Source organism: Camelus dromedarius, chromosome 17 (assembly GCF_036321535.1).
Source record: "Camelus dromedarius isolate mCamDro1 chromosome 17, mCamDro1.pat, whole genome shotgun sequence".
Taxonomy (NCBI): Eukaryota; Metazoa; Chordata; class Mammalia; order Artiodactyla; family Camelidae; genus Camelus; species Camelus dromedarius.
Genome location: NC_087452.1, coordinates 2,371,509 through 2,387,978, shown reverse-complemented (window position 1 = coordinate 2,387,978; position 16,470 = coordinate 2,371,509). Strand labels below are relative to the sequence as shown.

General features: G+C 59.1%; 1 protein-coding gene across 5 annotated transcripts in view; it reads left to right on the top strand.

Moving 5' to 3' along the window:
- Positions 1 to 16,470, top strand: part of NUP210 (nucleoporin 210) — an 87,437-nt gene that overhangs the window by 14,600 nt on the left and 56,367 nt on the right. For all 5 annotated transcript variants that reach the window (XM_064496190.1, XM_064496188.1, XM_064496189.1 and 2 more), the window contains exons 4-6: positions 3,262 to 3,358; positions 6,058 to 6,208; positions 10,133 to 10,265. In XM_064496190.1, the coding sequence (XP_064352260.1) occupies positions 3,262 to 3,358; positions 6,058 to 6,208; positions 10,133 to 10,265 (381 nt within the window). The remainder of the gene's footprint in view (positions 1 to 3,261; positions 3,359 to 6,057; positions 6,209 to 10,132; positions 10,266 to 16,470) is intronic.

Below are 16,470 nucleotides of genomic sequence, written 5' to 3'. Positions count from 1 at the left end.
CTGGAGGCTGGGTGGCTTCCTGGTCCAGACCGCAGAGTGGAGGTGGGTGTTGGGGGGGGGGACGCGTCTCTGCTGCTGGCCTCACGCACCGTCTTTCACTTTTTGTTGTTAATGTTTATTTTAAAAGAAAGAAACTCTAGTCCACCCTTCACTTCTTATTAGAGCATCAGCTCGTTCCAGGCTGGGACCCTCCTTGGAAGGCTGTCCTGGCTGTAGCCTGACCTCTTGGTAAAGGAATGAATGGAAGTTCGTAGGTTAAGGCTCTTGTTGAAGAAAGTAGGTCAGGCCAAACATGTCTTTCAGATGAAGGATCTCGCAAAACTTCAAGTCCAAGCCGAGTCTCACGTTGTCTAAAGCCTTCCCTGACCGCTCTGGCTCCCCTGCCCCTGCTTCTTAAAAAGATTTTTCTAGGTTGGGCTTTCTCGGCCCAGGTAGTATTGGCATTTGGGGCCGGATCACTCGTCATGGAGGGAGGCTGTCCAGGACGGTGCAGGATGTTTAGAAGCATCCCTGGCCTCTACTCACGAGATGGGTGGCACCCCCAGTCGTGACAACCAAAAATGCGTCCAGTCGCTGCCACGTGTCCCTGGGGGCAGAATCGGCGCTGTGGAGCGTCTGTCAGAGCCCTCCTCCCTCTCTGTGCTTGTTCTTTCGGTCAGCCGCCTGGCTTCTCTGGGGTGCCCTCTGATCTGTGACCCTGAGACACTGTTGCTTACCCAGTCGTAAGGGCCTGGAGAGGGTGTGTGGAGGGCTCAGCCCCGCCGGGCTCGGGTGCGCGTGGGTGCTCGGCAGGCCAGGTGCTGACGGAGCACGTGCTGCCGCCTGGGTTCTACCGAGTCCCGGGTTCTGCCGGGTCCCGGGTTCTGCCGGGTCCTGGGGTGCTGCCGTGGGGAGCCCTGGGCCTGTGCCCCCAGAATCTCAGGCCCGGTGGGGGTGCATGTGTAGTTCAGGTCCCACATGCATCCCAGCAGCTGCTGTTTGTAATCATGTTGGGTGCGAAGTGTGGAGGGACCACAGGTGGGAGGAGCGACCCCAGGGAGCTCGGAGGCGGGGTGTGGAGGTTAGAGGTCAGGGCAGGCTCCTAGAAGCCGAGGTGTTTGACTGAGCCTCGAGGGGCTTGGGGTCTGCCAGGTGGGGAACGCTCTCTCATCCTGGACAGGCCCAGGATCCAGGGTGTGAAAGGGCCTCGGGTCAGAGTGGGCTTTGCGCCTGGTCTTAAAGCAGAGAGCGCCGAGGAGGGGTCTGTGCAGTGAGGTGACGGGGGCTCATGTGCAGGACCTGGGGGTCATGGGCTGTTCTCGGGAAAGGAAGACCAAAGTTCGAGGCAATGCTGGTGCCAGGCACTCTCTGAGCCCCTCACACATCCTGACTCGTTTCACGTCCAAGTGAGGGCCTGGGGCACAGAGGGAACACACACACGTACACACACGGGCACACATGTGTACACACGGATACACACGTACACTGATACGTGTTAGCAAAGCAGCTGACATTTGTATTTATTTTCTGTTCCATACCTCTCTGCCCCACGTATTTATCTTCAAAATTCATTCCTTTAAAGAAAAAAATTAATCCTTTGAAGAAGTTAAACCTCCCTCCATGTGCACACAGGTACACACAGATACACGCACACAGTCACACACACGGGGCACCTTTCTCTCTCCGCCAGCAAGCTTAGCACTCAGACAGAGTTGGAATCAGTTCTTTCCTTTTTGGGCGCTGGACTTTGGGCCCAGCGTTCAGTATGTTGAATTGCTCAATGTTTTTCTGTTGCCCTCCTGGGACAGGACGGAGGCACGCCCTCGGGGGACTGGACTTCCCTCGTTCGCATGAACGCTTGGCACGCAGCAGGTCCAGTAGCTGCTTTGGGAACGGACAAGGCAACCCTCAGGCGGAGGATGGCTGGCCCGCCCCTGCCCCTCGCCCAGGCCTGCAGCCCCGCCAGACGGGCAGGTCTTGGACCCTGCTGTGTTTGTAATCATGTGCCTCACACACCATCCACTCTGGGAAGTCACCGTAAGGAGCTCTACCGGCTCCTGTGGTTTTATTTCATCACCAGAAGTCAGGGCCAGCCTCACGCCGGGCCCCGGGCCCCAGAGGGCCCCGGGCTGGCTCTAACGCTCCACTGCTGCGTCTTGAAGTTTAATAGGTTCACCTTGGGACTTGCGTTTGGTGAGCAGGTCTGATGGGCCCGTGGAGCAGGCGCTGGGCCTCGGAGCCGCAGTGATCTGAGGTCCCGCTTCCCTGCCACCCCTCTGCCTCCTGGAGGGTCCTTGGCCACTTGTGCCTGACCCCTCGTGTCCCGGGCCCGGCCTGGCCTCTCCTCCCTATCCTTGCCCTGTGACCATGGCCACCTTCCATCCCCCTTGGTGGTCTGGCTGGGTGCACGCGCTCCAGGGTATGTTGGGGCAGAGTGTGGTGGAGGGCTGGCCACACAGGGAATGTCTGCATTTTGGCCAGAGTGAGCCTCTCCCCACCCTCACCTAGCTTCTAGCACGTCCTGTGTGTGGTCTCCGAGAGGCTCCGCGTGCGGATCAGCGGGGAGGCAGGAGAGGGGCCTGACTCGGGTTCCGCAGAGCCCGCTCCAGCTGGGCTGCAGTGTGTCCGTCAGCGGCTGGCAGGAGGGGACCCTGGCTTCTGCACTGAATTTCTGGTCATTTCCCAATCGGCAGCTGCGAAGGTGTTTACGGAGTGTTTAGACCCACCCTCGGTCCTGTTCCTGCAAGAATCATGGCCCGGTTACCTGCTGGGCCCCAGTGGTTCTGAAATCTGGTCCCAGGACCTCGGAGCTGAGGCCAGTGGTGCGAGGTCCCACCCCTCCACCCTGGGACCGGGCTCTCCGCATCTCGGGGAGGAGATGAGCTGGGTACGTGAAGCCAGACGGTGGGGTTCTGCACTTCATCCCTCAGTTTCTTTCCCAGCACAGGGGCGTGGGGGCGGGATGAATGACTTGGTCTTGGGAGCCACCGCATAAACTGTGGAGTCCATGCCGACTGGGGGTGACGTACGCGTGGTTAGGAGGTGTGGTGGGAAGGACATGGTGTTCACCTGGGGCAGGCCTGGGCTCTGGGCGCTCAGCCCCTCACGGTCAGGTGACCTGTCACGGTCAGGTGACGCGTGGCAGTCAGGGGACCCAGACCCTCTAGGCCTCGTTCCTCCCCTGCTTAGAGGGAGGTGAGCCCCTGCAGGCTGCGTGTGTTACCGCCCCCTCCTCTGGTCCCGGGGAGTTAACTCGGGTGCCTCCCCCATCTGCTCCTCCAGGAAACACGTTCAGCACCCTGGCCGGGCTGGTGTTTGACTGGACGATCGTGAAGGACCCGGAGGCTGACGGGTACTCGGACTCACACAACGCGCTGCGGTAAGAGGTGCCTGCCTTTGCTGGCAGTGGGGAGGGCTGTCGCCTGGCGCGTGTGGGCTGCGGGCTTCCGTCATCATCACGACGTCCCCGTGACGATTCCCGGGTCCCGGCCAACATCCCCAAGACCGATTAGGGAAAAGCGTCCGGCTTACACAGCCGTGCAGGCCCCTCGCCCCTGCTGCCGCCCGCCCGGGCTGTGTGCCGCGGGGAACGGTCGAGGAGGCCGAAGAGGAGACTTGTCTAGGTACTGAGAGCTGGTGGGGTGCAGGCGAAGGGGCATGTGGCCCCAGCATGCGGTGACCCAGGGAACACAGCTCTGGCTGAGAGGACCTTCCAGCAGGGACAGCCCTCCCGGTGCAGGAGCCCGTCTTCCCCGGCCTGGGGGCGCAGATGGACTCCTTGCGAGGTGGACTCATTACCTGTCTTGACTCTCTACCAATCCTCCCAGCAGCCGCGTGGGCTTCCGTACCCCGCCCACCTGCCTCGGGTCGGTAAGGCGCGGAGCTGCGGAGCTAGAACTTGCTCTCGGGTCTGCAGGCGTCCTCCCTGTGCCAGTGATCGGTGACCACCGCCAGCCCCTCCTGGCTGTTCAGCGTCACCGCGGGAGAATGAGAGGTTCAGATCCCGATGCACGGCCTGTGGCCAGGGTTACCACATGCCGGGCAGCGCAGACGTGTGCCTCTGTTAGCAGAAAGCTCTGTTGGCCAGTGCGGGGCAGACCCGAGGGGTAGGCTTACGTCCCCTGCCAGGCCGCGTTGCCTCGCGCCGCACCAAGTGAACACTTTGAAGAGCATGCTCCCTCTGTGGGGGGGAAGACGTGAGGTTTAAAATTTGCAGCACTTTTCAGCCCACAGAGCAGTTGCGAGAGCAGTGCAAAAAGTGGATCCCCGAACCGTCGGCGAGCAGGCGGCCCGCCCACTTGCCCGTGAGCCCGGCTGTCTCGGTGTGCGCTGACTGCCTCTGAGGGCACTTCCTGCGTAGCCACCACACGGTCTTTAGGGTCAGGAGATTAACACTGAGGCCTGTCGTCCTCGGGGCTCGTTGCAGTTTGCCATTTTATCCCAATTGTGTCGTTTGTAGCAAAACACCCAGCCCAGCGTCCCCTGCTGTGCGTTGCCCTGTCTCTCGGGCTCTGTCAGCCTGGAACAGGCGCCTGGTCCTTCTCTGACCTTTGGGACTGGACACTCGCGAGGGCTGTAGTCCGCTTATCTTACAGAACCTCCCCCAGTGCGGTTTCTCTGGCGCTCCTCCCGCCAGGCCCAGCGCTGCGTCCTTGTGGGAATACCGCAGAGGGACCGCCTGCTTTCTCGTTCCATCGTGTCACGCTGCTGCTGGTCCCTTGCTGGTGCTGTTCACCATCATCACTGGGTGGGGTGGCTGCCAGGTGCCCCCCGTGAAGTCGCTTTCTTACCCCCTTGCAATTGATAAGTATTTGCTCCTTTAAGAGTCCAGCCCGGGGCTCCAGGAGATGTCCGGGCTCAGCTCACAGCCATTTCCACCCTCATGCCCCGGGGCTGTGCAAGCCGGCTTGCCCTCCTGGGTCCAAGCTCTTCTGGGGGCTGGACTGTCAGCTTGTCTCCTGGATGAGTGCTGGGATTTCTGGTGTCTCACTGAGCAGGGACTGCTGGCTTTAGGTCAAAGAGGCCTGGATTCTGGCCCTGGCCTGGTCATGTTCTGCGTAGCCATTGTCAGGGACGGTCACCCGCTGAGCAGAGGGCGGAGGCGTTGTACCCACCTGAGGGTGACGGGGTGGCAGGCATGTTGGCCGGGTGAGAGCCCCGCTCTGGGCCCAGCACACACTAGACGTTCAGGGGATGCTGGCTGCCTGCCCCCTGCCCTGCTGCCCACGCTGCCAGGCCTGTTTCCCGCCACGACAGCCCCCTGAGCCTCCAAGCACTCAGTACACGAGCTGAATGCTGACTGGAATCCAAGATGCGTTGGAACCAGAGTCCTGGATTTTCATTAACTTCAGCGTCTGACCCTCTGGGAAGCTGGGCAAGGAAATAAATCACCACGAAGCACAGCGCCCGGCAGGTCCTGGAGAGAATGAAAGCGCGTCTGACGGATTGCTCTCGCTGGGCAGAAGGGGGCTTGTGCGTAAATCGCCGGCTGCCGGGGAGAGCCTGTGTCCAGAGCCCCTCAGGCCGGCCCTGCTTACCAGCCCGCGCTCCGGGAGGCCCACCCCACCCGACCTGGGGCTCCCCCCTACAGCCGAGCCCCAGGGAGGTGGGGTGTGACGTGACCCCCCTTCCTGACACTGGAGAGGGAAGGCGTTGAATAGTTTCCCAGACGACAGAGCTGGCCAAGGGGCGGGGCTGGGACCGGCAGGGAGCCCGGGGGGCCGTGGGCTTGCTTCCCGGCTTCCGTGACCCCCGCCTCTCACACCTGTGAGCCTGAAGCCTCTCGATTAAGTGGGTGGTCCTCCCGTTTCAGTGCCTGCATTTCATCATGATCACAATTGGATTTTTACAAAATGCAGATCCCCAGGCTTCGTGCAGACCGAGGGCTGGGCCTGGGACTGAGAATCTGCACGTTTCGCAGGGACGCTGGCAGCTCTGATGCCAGGAGCTGCAGGGACACGTCTCGAAGCAGCTCTGACTAGGGCCGCATCATTGCTTTGGTGTCTGCTGCCGTGAGGAGGTGCAGGGTGCGGGTTCCTGGGTTCCGCACGGCGGGCTGACCGCATGCTCCCTTTCCAGCATCCTGACTTTCCTGGAGTCTACCTACATACCCCCCTCCTACATCTCAGAGATGGAGAAGGCGGCCAAGCAGGGGGACACCATCCTGGTGTCCGGGATGAAGACGGGGAGCTCCAAGCTGAAGGCGCGGATCCAGGAGGCCGTGTACAAGGTGGGTGGGGGGCGGGGCACCCTGGGCTCTGGGGTGGGATCTGCATGGACTCTGGGCTTCTGCCAGGGCAGTGAGATGCCCCACCGTGAGCGTTTCCCTGTTCGTGCAGTGGGAGCTTCAGGCGGTGATGTGTACCTCTGTCTGTCTGTCTGGCGAGAGCCACGGTCCAAGGAGAGGTGGCCGGGTGCCAGGGTGCCGTCTCGCAGACGCAGGTGCCTTCTCCGCCCGCAGTGTCCGGGGAGGCTGGGAGCAGTGGGACCGGTGTCGACTAGCTTGTTTCCAGCGCTTGCCCTGGGCCTGGTGTGGGGACACATCTGAGTGTTTGGGCTCCCAGAGGCCTGGCTGTCTCATCCGGGCCCCAGTTTGAGTCCTGACACTGGTTGCTGGGTGGCCCCATATGTGGAGGGCTCGGGTCATGCCCAGGCTTCACCGCAGCTGCTTCTCCATCAACGCCCCATTTTGCAGGGAGGGTGAGTCGGGTGGCAGGAGAGGACAGTGAGGCGTGAGGTGGCCAAGGCCCGGTTCCTGCCTGGTTTTTATGAGCACAGGTCTACCCTGGCCCGGCCTCCCTTGGAGCTGCAGACCTGGGGTCTTCCTCCCGTTTGCCTGGTTCCTGGAGCCCTGGGGGCGGGCGGGGGCGGAGAGATGGGAGTTTGCGGCACAGTGTCTGCTGATTACTTTCCAGGGTGATGGACAGGTGGAGTCCTCTGCAGAGCCACCCTCTTCAGTGGTCTGGCCGCAGTCTGGGGGTCCTGGAGGGTCAGCCTGGGGCAGCCGTCTCCGGGGGAGTCCCGCTGCGTGGCTGGGATCACAGAGAGTTTGTCTCTGTGTGTTCTGGGCCCGCCCAGCCCCTCTGAGCTGCAGGGGCGGCCTTGTCCTGCCTGTCTGGCAGGGAGGCTCCCTGGCCCAGGGTGGTGCCCTGTGTGGTTGTTGTTTCCTTTCTAACACGTCAAAGATACTGTTTAACTGACTGGATTCTTTGTGTTGAGGTATAACTTATGTCCAGCACTGCACGAGTTCCAGGTCTACAGCGTCACGTTTCAATGTGTGTAAATCCTGTGAAAAGGTCACAACACGTCTGGTTAACAGTCATCACTCCACACAGTTACGATTTTTTTTTTCTTGTGATGAGAAGGTTTAAGATTTATTCCCTTAGCAGCTTTCAAATATGCACCAGTGTTGTTCACTGCAGTCACCATGCTGTGCCTTACACCCCCAGGGCTTACCTGCCCTGTAACTGGAAATTTGCAGCTTTTGGCCCTCCCCACCCATTTTGCCCACCCTCCACCCCCACGTTGGGCCACCACTTATCTGTTCTCTGTGTCTGTGAGCTCAGGTTCTTTGGTTTTGTTTTGCTTTTTCGATTCCAGGCGTAGGTGAGATTATATGGTATTTGCCTTCCGGTGTCTCAAAGGGGAGGACCTCAGTCAGCACGCAGACCCAGGCTGGTTAGAGGTCAGACCCTCAGACAGCAGCTTTTAAAGGAGGCACGTGTGTCCAGTCCTGCAGGACTGGGAGCACAGGCCCTGCTGGCCCCGGAGCCAGGAGACCTGGAGGTGTCCTGTGGGAGGCAGTCCCCAGACTAGGCCTCCAGACAGGTGTCCAGGCTCCTTTCTGGGAGATGCCAGTGAGCTGGAATGAGGCAGAGGGAGGATGCCGGGGCAGCACCCTGGGCCTCTGTCCCCGAGAGCCCCTCTGCGGCCCCACCTGTGGACAGCCCTGAAGTGTGCCCCCCAGGCCAAAGCCTCTTTCTAGCAGGGGTGCCTTTTGCACGTCGGTCTGCTGTGTGCCAGTCTGCTGTGCGTGCAGCGCGTGGGGGCGGTGGCCTGCCAAGCCCTGCCAAGCCCTGCCTCTGACTGTTACAGGCACATTACAGCAACAGAAGCCCCCGGCCACCAGGGGGACTCCCGGGGCAGCTGCTGCAGGACTGCAGGCACCGGGTGTACACCCTGGTCCTAGACACGTGTGAGAACCCCGCTCCGAGAGATGCCGTGCTCTGGGGCGCGGGGAGGAGTGCTGCCCTCGGGTCTGGGAGGGTGTAGGTCAGCCCTGGACGTGTGTTTAACGGGGCCACCCCTCTGGTGCAGCCGTGATAATTCGCTAATGGCTCCTTTCCAGAGCGGTGGAGCTTGGGTCTGTGCCCGGGGGCGGGAGCTGGTTAAGAATTCTGTCCTCGTCGGTGCTGGTCCTGCGGGGCCCGTGAGCCTAGGCCCTGCTGGGCACCAGAGCGAGGCATGTAGACGTGTCCTCTGGCGGCAGCTGCCAAAGTCAGGGCACCAAGAGGGCCACACGCGCCTTCTGTGAGAGGCAGGTGAGCCTGGGTGGGCGGGGAGGGTGACAGTTGCACTCACCCACGCAGGAACCCGAGAGCCCCCTGCACACCTGCCCCTCTGCGCAGGCAGGCAAGCCTCTTCCTCAGAAAGGCCGGGTGTGTGTCGGTCTGCTGTCCGTGCAGTGCCTGGAGGGGAAGGGGGTTCCTGCTGGGAACTGTGTCTCCAGTTACAGGCGCACAAGCCCCCCGCCCCGAGGGGTCCCCAGTGCAAGGTGATGAGGGGTGTCTCCTGGGTGGACAGCTGCAAAGACCAGCTGGAGATGTCAGGGTGGGAGCAGCTGGCGTGTGTGAAGCTCTGGAGCGCGGCGGAGGGAGGGCGGGAAGGGGCCCCCTGGCTGGAGCAAGTCTGCGGGGAGACGAGACTCACGGGCCGTCTGGGCGCTTCTCAAGGGCTGCGCGTCTGCGCTGGGCCCCGCAGAGCCCGTCCTCAGTCCCCACAGCCCCACGGCCCTGGTGGGTGCACGCCCTGGTGGTCTTCACAGCCAGAGGCTCTGGGGGCTGGTCTCCCAGGGCCTGGTCGGGGTGCCTGGTGTGGGGTGTGAGCCTTTCGCTCCCCGGGGAGCAGATCCGGGTTGGGGCTCCCTGTGACTGTGGTCTCCACGCGGGGGTGAGACTGGGTCTCGGTGTCCTGCTCACCTCATGGTGGTTGCTCTCTTGTTTGTCGGGTGTAGAAGGGTCACCCCACCAGTTTTTAGGGTTTTTTGGAGGAAATTGTCCCACACATAGCTTTAGCTACCGTGTGTCCGTGGGAGGAGGTGGGCCCGGCGCCCTCCTACGTCCCCATCGGGGACGGGAACCGTAGCGTGCTGTAAGGTGAGGAAACCCGTAAGATGTTAGAGCCGGTGTGAAAGGAAATCCAACGAACTCACTTGCAGATGCAGAACGGGCCAGCGTCCACAGGACAGCAAGCGGCGGCACCTCCGCCAGAGGACGGGTGCTTGCGTGTCTGTGGACGAGAATGCTTTGCTCTGCCTGCAGCTCTCTGCAGCTTGCAGGGTCGCCACGCACTCCAGGGCAGTGGGAGGTGCAGCCCCATGGAGCCTGGCTTCCTGGGGGTGCACTGGACTTGATACGGGGTCTGCCTCTGGTGCAGCGTCTCTCGTGATGCTTCCGGCTGAGGTGGTCGGGGGGCTGAGAGGTGGGGGCTGGGAGGGGCCCGGGGCAGGGACCGAGCGCTTGGCGGGGACGCACACCCCTCCCCCTTTTTGGGTTTGCCTGCGGTTCCCCCACTTTGCTGCCTTTGGGGTTTTGTAGGTGGAGCCCTGCAGCCCCGCACGGCCCCTGTGTCAGTCGGGATTGCTCCTGGCTCCTTACTTGTCTTTCTGCCTCCTTCAGTTGTAAACTGAGCTACAACCTCCATGATACACAGTGATGTGCTGGGTCTGCTTTGGCAACGACCTCTGGGCTCTCGCTGGTTATACCCCAAGGGTTCGCTGGGGCTTGGGGTCCAAGGATGTTGCCTTGTTTTTTTGTCTCTGACTTCCCTGTGCTCATGAGAATGGACCAAAAAGCCCTCAAGATTCTTTCTCTGGCCTCCACCGACCCCCACTGCCGACTCACCTCACCTTTTCCACCCTCTTCCTTGTGCTAAGAACGTACGCCCCGCAGAGGTCAGGCTGCTGATTTTGGAGAACATCCTTCTGAACCCAGCTTACGACGTCTACCTCCTGGTGGGGACATCCATCTGCTACAAGGTGCAGAAGATCAGGCAAGGGAAGATCACAGGTGGGTCCTGGCTCAGCTCTGTGCTCAGGGCAGAGGCCCCCCCCCCCTTTCATTATGGTGAAATAGGCGTAACATAAAATTTGCCATTTTAACTGTTTTTAAGTGTTAGTTTTAGTGACGTTGATTACATTTACATTTTTGTGCAACCATCGCCACCATCCATCTCCAGAACATTCTCATCTTCCCAAACTGAAACCCTGTGCCCAGTAAGCACGAGCTCCCCAGCCCGCCCCCGGCCCGGCCCCCAACGCCTACTTTCCATTGCTGTGACTCTGACTCCTCTCAGGACCTCGTGTAAGTGGGATCGTACAGTGTCTGTCCTTTTATGTCTGGCTCATTTCACGAGCAGAACGTCCTCAAGGTTCCCCCGTGTTGTTGCATGGTTCAGAATGTCCTTCCTTTTGAAGGCTGAGTAACATTCCGTTGTCGGCAGAGACCACATTTTGTCCATTCGTCTGTTGGTGGACGCTTGGGTGTCTGCCTCTTGGCTGTTGTACGTGGTGCAGCTGTGAGCTTGGATGTGTGCACGTCTCTCCCATACCTTGATTTCAAACCTTTTGGGTTTATATCTCTTTGTTTTAAGAATGTCAGAAGCCGTGAGCTTCATGTTGGACTGGGATTTGCCCCTGGTCTGCCCGTGACCGCTGGGCAGCCTTGGCAAGACACTGCCCGCCTCCCCCCTGGGGCTCAGTGTCTCTGTCGGAGCCTTCCTGCCTGCACCGAGGGCGGAATGAGTCAGGGGGTGTGGACTTGCTCTGGAAACTCTCGAGTGCACCATACTGGTGTTCTTCCTAAAGTGCTGTGGGTGTGATGTGTTTTCGACGGTGAGTGTTGCTAATGCAGCCCCAGCCCTCCTAAGAATTACTGTCATCATCATCGTTCTGTTTAGTTTACGCACGTTTCAGGGTCAGAGCTCAGGGCGTCAGGGGTCTCAGGACACTGGGTAGAGAAGGTTGCACTAAGGCCCGAGGGCTTGGACGGCGTTGGGCAGGCGCCTCCCCGGGTGGGGGCTGCTCCGCCTGTGGCGCGGGTACCGGTTAGGGCGCGGTGGGCGCTTCAGCGTCCTCGCGTCTTGGGCTTGCTCCATAGATGGGTCTGAAAGTCTGGAGGCAGCGGGTCTGGTCGGTCATTACCATGTGGCAGGGGCCACAGCCCTGGGGAGGACACGGAGCCATGGACAGGCCCCTCCTGACTCGGGGCCCAGTTCTCTCCCGCACCAGTGCCCTGCTGAAGGGCAGCAGATGGGGTTTCCCGGGTGTCCCCGTGTGCTGGGCGGGGACAGCACACAGGTGGGATGTGTACGAAGCCAGGCTGGGGTCCTGGCCAGAGCCTGCGTGTACCCCTGACTTCAGGGAAGCAGGTTCTAAAAGCACAGGGGTGGACCTGGGCGTGGCTTCTGGAGACTCTTAGAGGGCAGACGGCTCGGAGGTGGACTTCTCAGGACACTGACCCAGCGTCCTCAGGAGGAACGCAGCGGGGACAAGCTGGAAGGCCAGAGGGCGCCAGGTGGGGCCCTTTGGAAACGCAGTGTCACACCTGAGCACTGTCACGAAGGGCCTCCCACCTGGTGGGGACGGTGTGGGGACGCCCGGCCAGGACGGGCGTTTTCCGAGTGTCGGACTTCTCACGGAACCCAGCAGCTCTGTGAGGTGTATTTCGTTAACATCCTGTTTTACAGATGAGGAAACCGAGGCATAGAACACCTGACAGTCACAAAACTGTCAGGTCCTTGGCCTTCGTCACTCCTGCAGGATCGGGTGTCCCTGACACTGCAGGAAGGAAGAGCAGCTTTCCCTTCTCCCGGGGACAGGGCGGGTGGTCCCTTTGCGGGAACCAAAGGGGGAGCGGGTGGGGGGCTGAGGCGGGGCGGTGTGCCCAGACCAGGGGGTTTGGGGGGATTTAATGGAGAGGGCTTAAGAGCCCACCCCAAATTAGTTCGGTCTCATGGCCCAGAGGAACAGCGCATCCCAAGGGACCCGGAGAGCTTTCGGGTTTGGTCACTGCCCTACGGCAGACGTCAAAGAATTGGAGCTCACGAAAGATCCCCTCAGACAGGAGACGGTTAAGCTGCCTCCGTTGCATCTGTGGGGTAATGAGATGGAAAATTCCAAAAATAAACACTCCTGTGTGATTGCCGGTGCCGGATGCCATGCGGGCTGGAGTGGATTCCAGACGGATGCTTTGTGAGAACCAGAGACGGGAGGCAGCAAGGGTCCACCCGCCACGAACAGGACACTCGGGTGGAAAGCCACTGTCCATGTTTTTAGATGGATTGCTGTGGTTTTTTCTAATTGAAATATAAGTCACGTCACTGTCATTTTTAATAGGCTGCTAGATGGGAAAGTCAGGGGAATGGTGTCGGTATAGGGGAAATGAATTGCAGCGAGCCTGCCTTTCACGGCACCCTGCCCGAGGCTCGAGAGTCACGGGTCAGAGGGCAGTTACCCCAAGTTAGTTCTTCGTGTTTTCTGTCAGCCTTTCTTCCTTAAACATGTAATTTTTCTTCTTTGCTTTGCTATTTTCTTCCCCCATGTGTGTGTATGTTCTTTTTTTTTAATTGAAGTACAGTCAGTTTACAATGTTGTGTTAGTTTCTGGTGTGCAGCATAGCGATTCAGTTGTGTGTGTGTGTGTGTGTGTGTGCGTGTATTCCTTTTCATATTCTTTTTCATTACAGGCTGTTACAAGATTGTATATAGTTCCCACTGCTATACAAGAGGACCTTGTTGTTTATTTTGTATATAGTAGTTAATACCTACAAATCTCGAACTCCCAATTTATCCCTCCACCCCCAACTTTACCCCCTGGTAACCACAAGTTTTGTTTTCTATGTCTATGAGTCTGTTTTGTAAATAAGTTCATTTGTGTCATTTTTTTAGATTCCACATATGAGTGTTATAATACAGTATTTTTCTTTCTCTGTCTTACTTCACTTAGTATGACAATCTCCGGGTCCATGAATGTTGCTGCAAATAGCATTACTTTATTCTTTTTCATGGCTGAGTAGTATTCCACTGTATAAATGTACCACGGCTTCTTCACCCAGTCACCTGTGGATGGACACTTCGGGCACTTCCATGTCTCGGCTGCTGTTGATAGCATTGCTCCTCCCACATTGTCATTCCCGACGTCTGCCTTCCTTCCTTCCTCTAAGGGGCGGCTTCTTTTTCGCAAGCCCATTTGTGGGGCGCCTGCTCTGTGCCCTCACTGCTGGGGGCCTCAGTGTCAAAGGGCTGCTCGGGTCCCCGGCACTCAGAGCCCAGTGTGGGAGGAAAACAGTTGGTCCAGTGAGGCTCCAGCAGACTCCCTGCGAGCGGAGCAGGTGGCAGAGGAGAGGAGGTTGGCTGGAGGCGGGGTGTGTGTGATGCTGGCGGGGCCGTGTTTCCGCGGGCACAGGCCTCCCTCAGTCCTCAGTCTGCTGATGCTGGGGTTGTAGACCTGACTGGCTCAGTAACCAAGTTATTAGACAGAACAAGATGTGGGAAAGACATGCCGGTCGAGGGAATCGGTGTCTGAAAAGAACTTGAGATTTGGGAAAGGTGGAAATTCCTGAGATAAATTGTGCTGAGGTTTGGAAAACCAGCTGTGTAGATGGGTGTCGGGCTGGGATTCCTGTGTCAAAGACTCAGGTGTGGAAGAACCTGGGACCCAGCGCAGCCTTGAGCTATGGCTGCCTGGACCTGGTGCCTGCTGGGGCCGGCATGGGCTGGGGCTGGGGGTTCTGGCCGTCAGAAGCACATCTGGAGGTCAGCCGGGGTTCGGAGGGTCAGAGATGGAGCCTGTTGAAGAATGCGGCCTCCTGGCCTGCGGAAGCACCAGGGGGCGCCCTGTGCCCTCTGCAGGCTGGAGCCCCGGGAGCAGCCTTCCTCTGTTTGTGGGCAGACGGTGACCTTAGCACCTGCGAAGCCTTCCGCACCCAGCGCCTCTTACAAGGGGTGAGCTCCTCCTGCCCGCCGCTCAAACGCCAGTGCAGAGAGAGGCTCGTGGTGCTGGAAAGGAAAGTCTGCTTTGTTCTGGGGGCCGGTGTGGCGGAGGGAGGGCAGACTCCTGTCCAAAGGCCAACTCCCCCCCATTGACAATCAGGGAGCAAGAACTTTTACAGGAGGGGTCGGGGGGCACAGGTGGAGGGAGGGGCCTTGCGCAGGGCAGCACAGTCTGCTCCCACAGTCATCCTGGCAGTCAGCCACACGGGGCTCTGATCAGCGTCACGGTGATGGTTTTAAGTACAGTTAACCTTCAGTTCCAGGGTCGGTTTGTTCCCATTTCTTCGAGGCCAGTTCTGGGAGCTGTGGCAGCTTCTGTCCTGGCTGCAGTCTGGTCAGCGTGCGGTTGACTTCTTCCACCTGGTGGGGTTTTGGTATCTGCAAACCAGCTCAAAGTCAGGGCTCAAAATATTATCTGCAGCCCTTGAGGAGGAACTCAAGGTCCTTGCCCTTTATTTTTCTTTTTAATGGAGGCACTGGGGATTGAGCCCAGGGCCTCGGCATGCCAAGCACGCACGCTGCCACTCCCCTCCCTCCGTGACTTTGTTTAATGACTACACTGTTATTATTTTCTCTTGCTTGACTATTTCCCTCTGTTTCTGTATTTTCTTATGTCTCTGATTAAACCTGCTCTTTGACCGAAGTTCTTTTCCAGACGAGAGGCAGGCGGAGGATGTGCTGGGAGGAGGGCTCCGTCCTGGGAAGGCCCCCCAGGACCCTGCTCTGTTTCAGGAGGGTTTACAGAGCCCGTGAGACAAGCCCCTTATGCTCATCGTCTCCAGGCTTTGCGAATGTGCTTGCATCTGCGATGTGAGAGGTCCTTTCAAGAGTCAGTGTATTTATTTCCCGAAAGGGCCATTAAACAAGGGAGGAACCTCGTGCTTTGTAAAGCACCGCCAAGGAATGCTGCTTTGTCGAGCGGTGGCATTGTCTTGTTACTTTTGTCACGACCCGTGTCCTCCATGCACTGCTGCCGTCTTCCGGTCTCTGGGTGCTTGGTCTGAAGGAATCTCAGCCCCGCCTGCCTGCTTCCCTGCTAGAGGCAAGGAGGTGGGCCGGGGCACTGAAGGCTTCTCAGCGCTGGTGTGGTCAGAGCCCCTGGGGGCCCGTGCAGACACGTGGTGCGGTGCGCCCCCAGAGCTTGGCTCAGCACATCTGGGATGGGGCCGGTTACTTGCAGTTTCCCAAGTGATGCTGATGGCCCAGGGACCACCCTTTGAGCACCCTCTGCCCCAGGGAGAATTCTAGGGGACTTATGGGAACACACAGCAGATACCCCAGGACAGGAAATAGGCACGTCGCCTCCCTTTCCGAATCCTGGGAGCTCTGAGGGCTGCTCCAGCTGAGACTCCTCCAGGATCCTTGTCCTGGGCGCCTCCCATGGCAGGCCCTGCCAGGGACCCAGTGGTGAGCAGAGAAGCTGTCCTGTCCGTGGTGCCTGAATCCTGTCCCTCTCTGGTGACAGAGGGCTGGATCGTGGCTACGCCCACAGGCACAGTAAGCGGGTTATTTGATAGGATATCCCACGGACTGGGGTGCCGGCATGTCAGAGCCACCCTGCTCTCTTGTCTGAGTCCCAGCTCTGCGATGGTCTTGCTCTGGCCTTGATTCCCACGGTCCCCCCATCTCTAGGACGGGGGCATCGGTAGCGCCTGTCTCGAGGACTGTGTGGGATGAAAGGGTGATGTGCCCATGAATCACGTTGCACAGTCCTGCCACAGCCCTGTCTTGATTGCTCTGTCAGTAGCCGTCCAAGTTAGAAGTGCTGGCGGGCTCGACCGCACAGGACGCAGAAGGTGGATGCAGAGGCAGCGGGTTGCGGAAGTCGTTCTTGCCCAGCAACGTGGTTTCCCATCCTGGCCCGGGCTGGGCAAGTTCTCCACAGTGCGACAGGGCGGGGAAACACGAAGGGTGGTCAAGATAGCAACAGGAAATTATCTGCAAATTATGGGCCAGCTCCCAAAACCCCGTGGGACACGATGGAAAGCACCTTTTGGGGGGCCCTAGAGGATGCACGGGTCTAGGGAGCCCCATCTGCACCCCTCAGTGCAGAAGCAGAGCTCACTCACTTCCTTGATGAACAGAAAAAGATGTCATGTTGGTATTCTGCAAGCAGCTGGCAGGTTGAGTCAGAGGCTGTGCTTAATTTAAAAAAAAAAAAAAAGCTGCTCACAGCATCCACAAAAAAAGGATTGCCTCCAAAAATTCATGGAGAATGTCAGC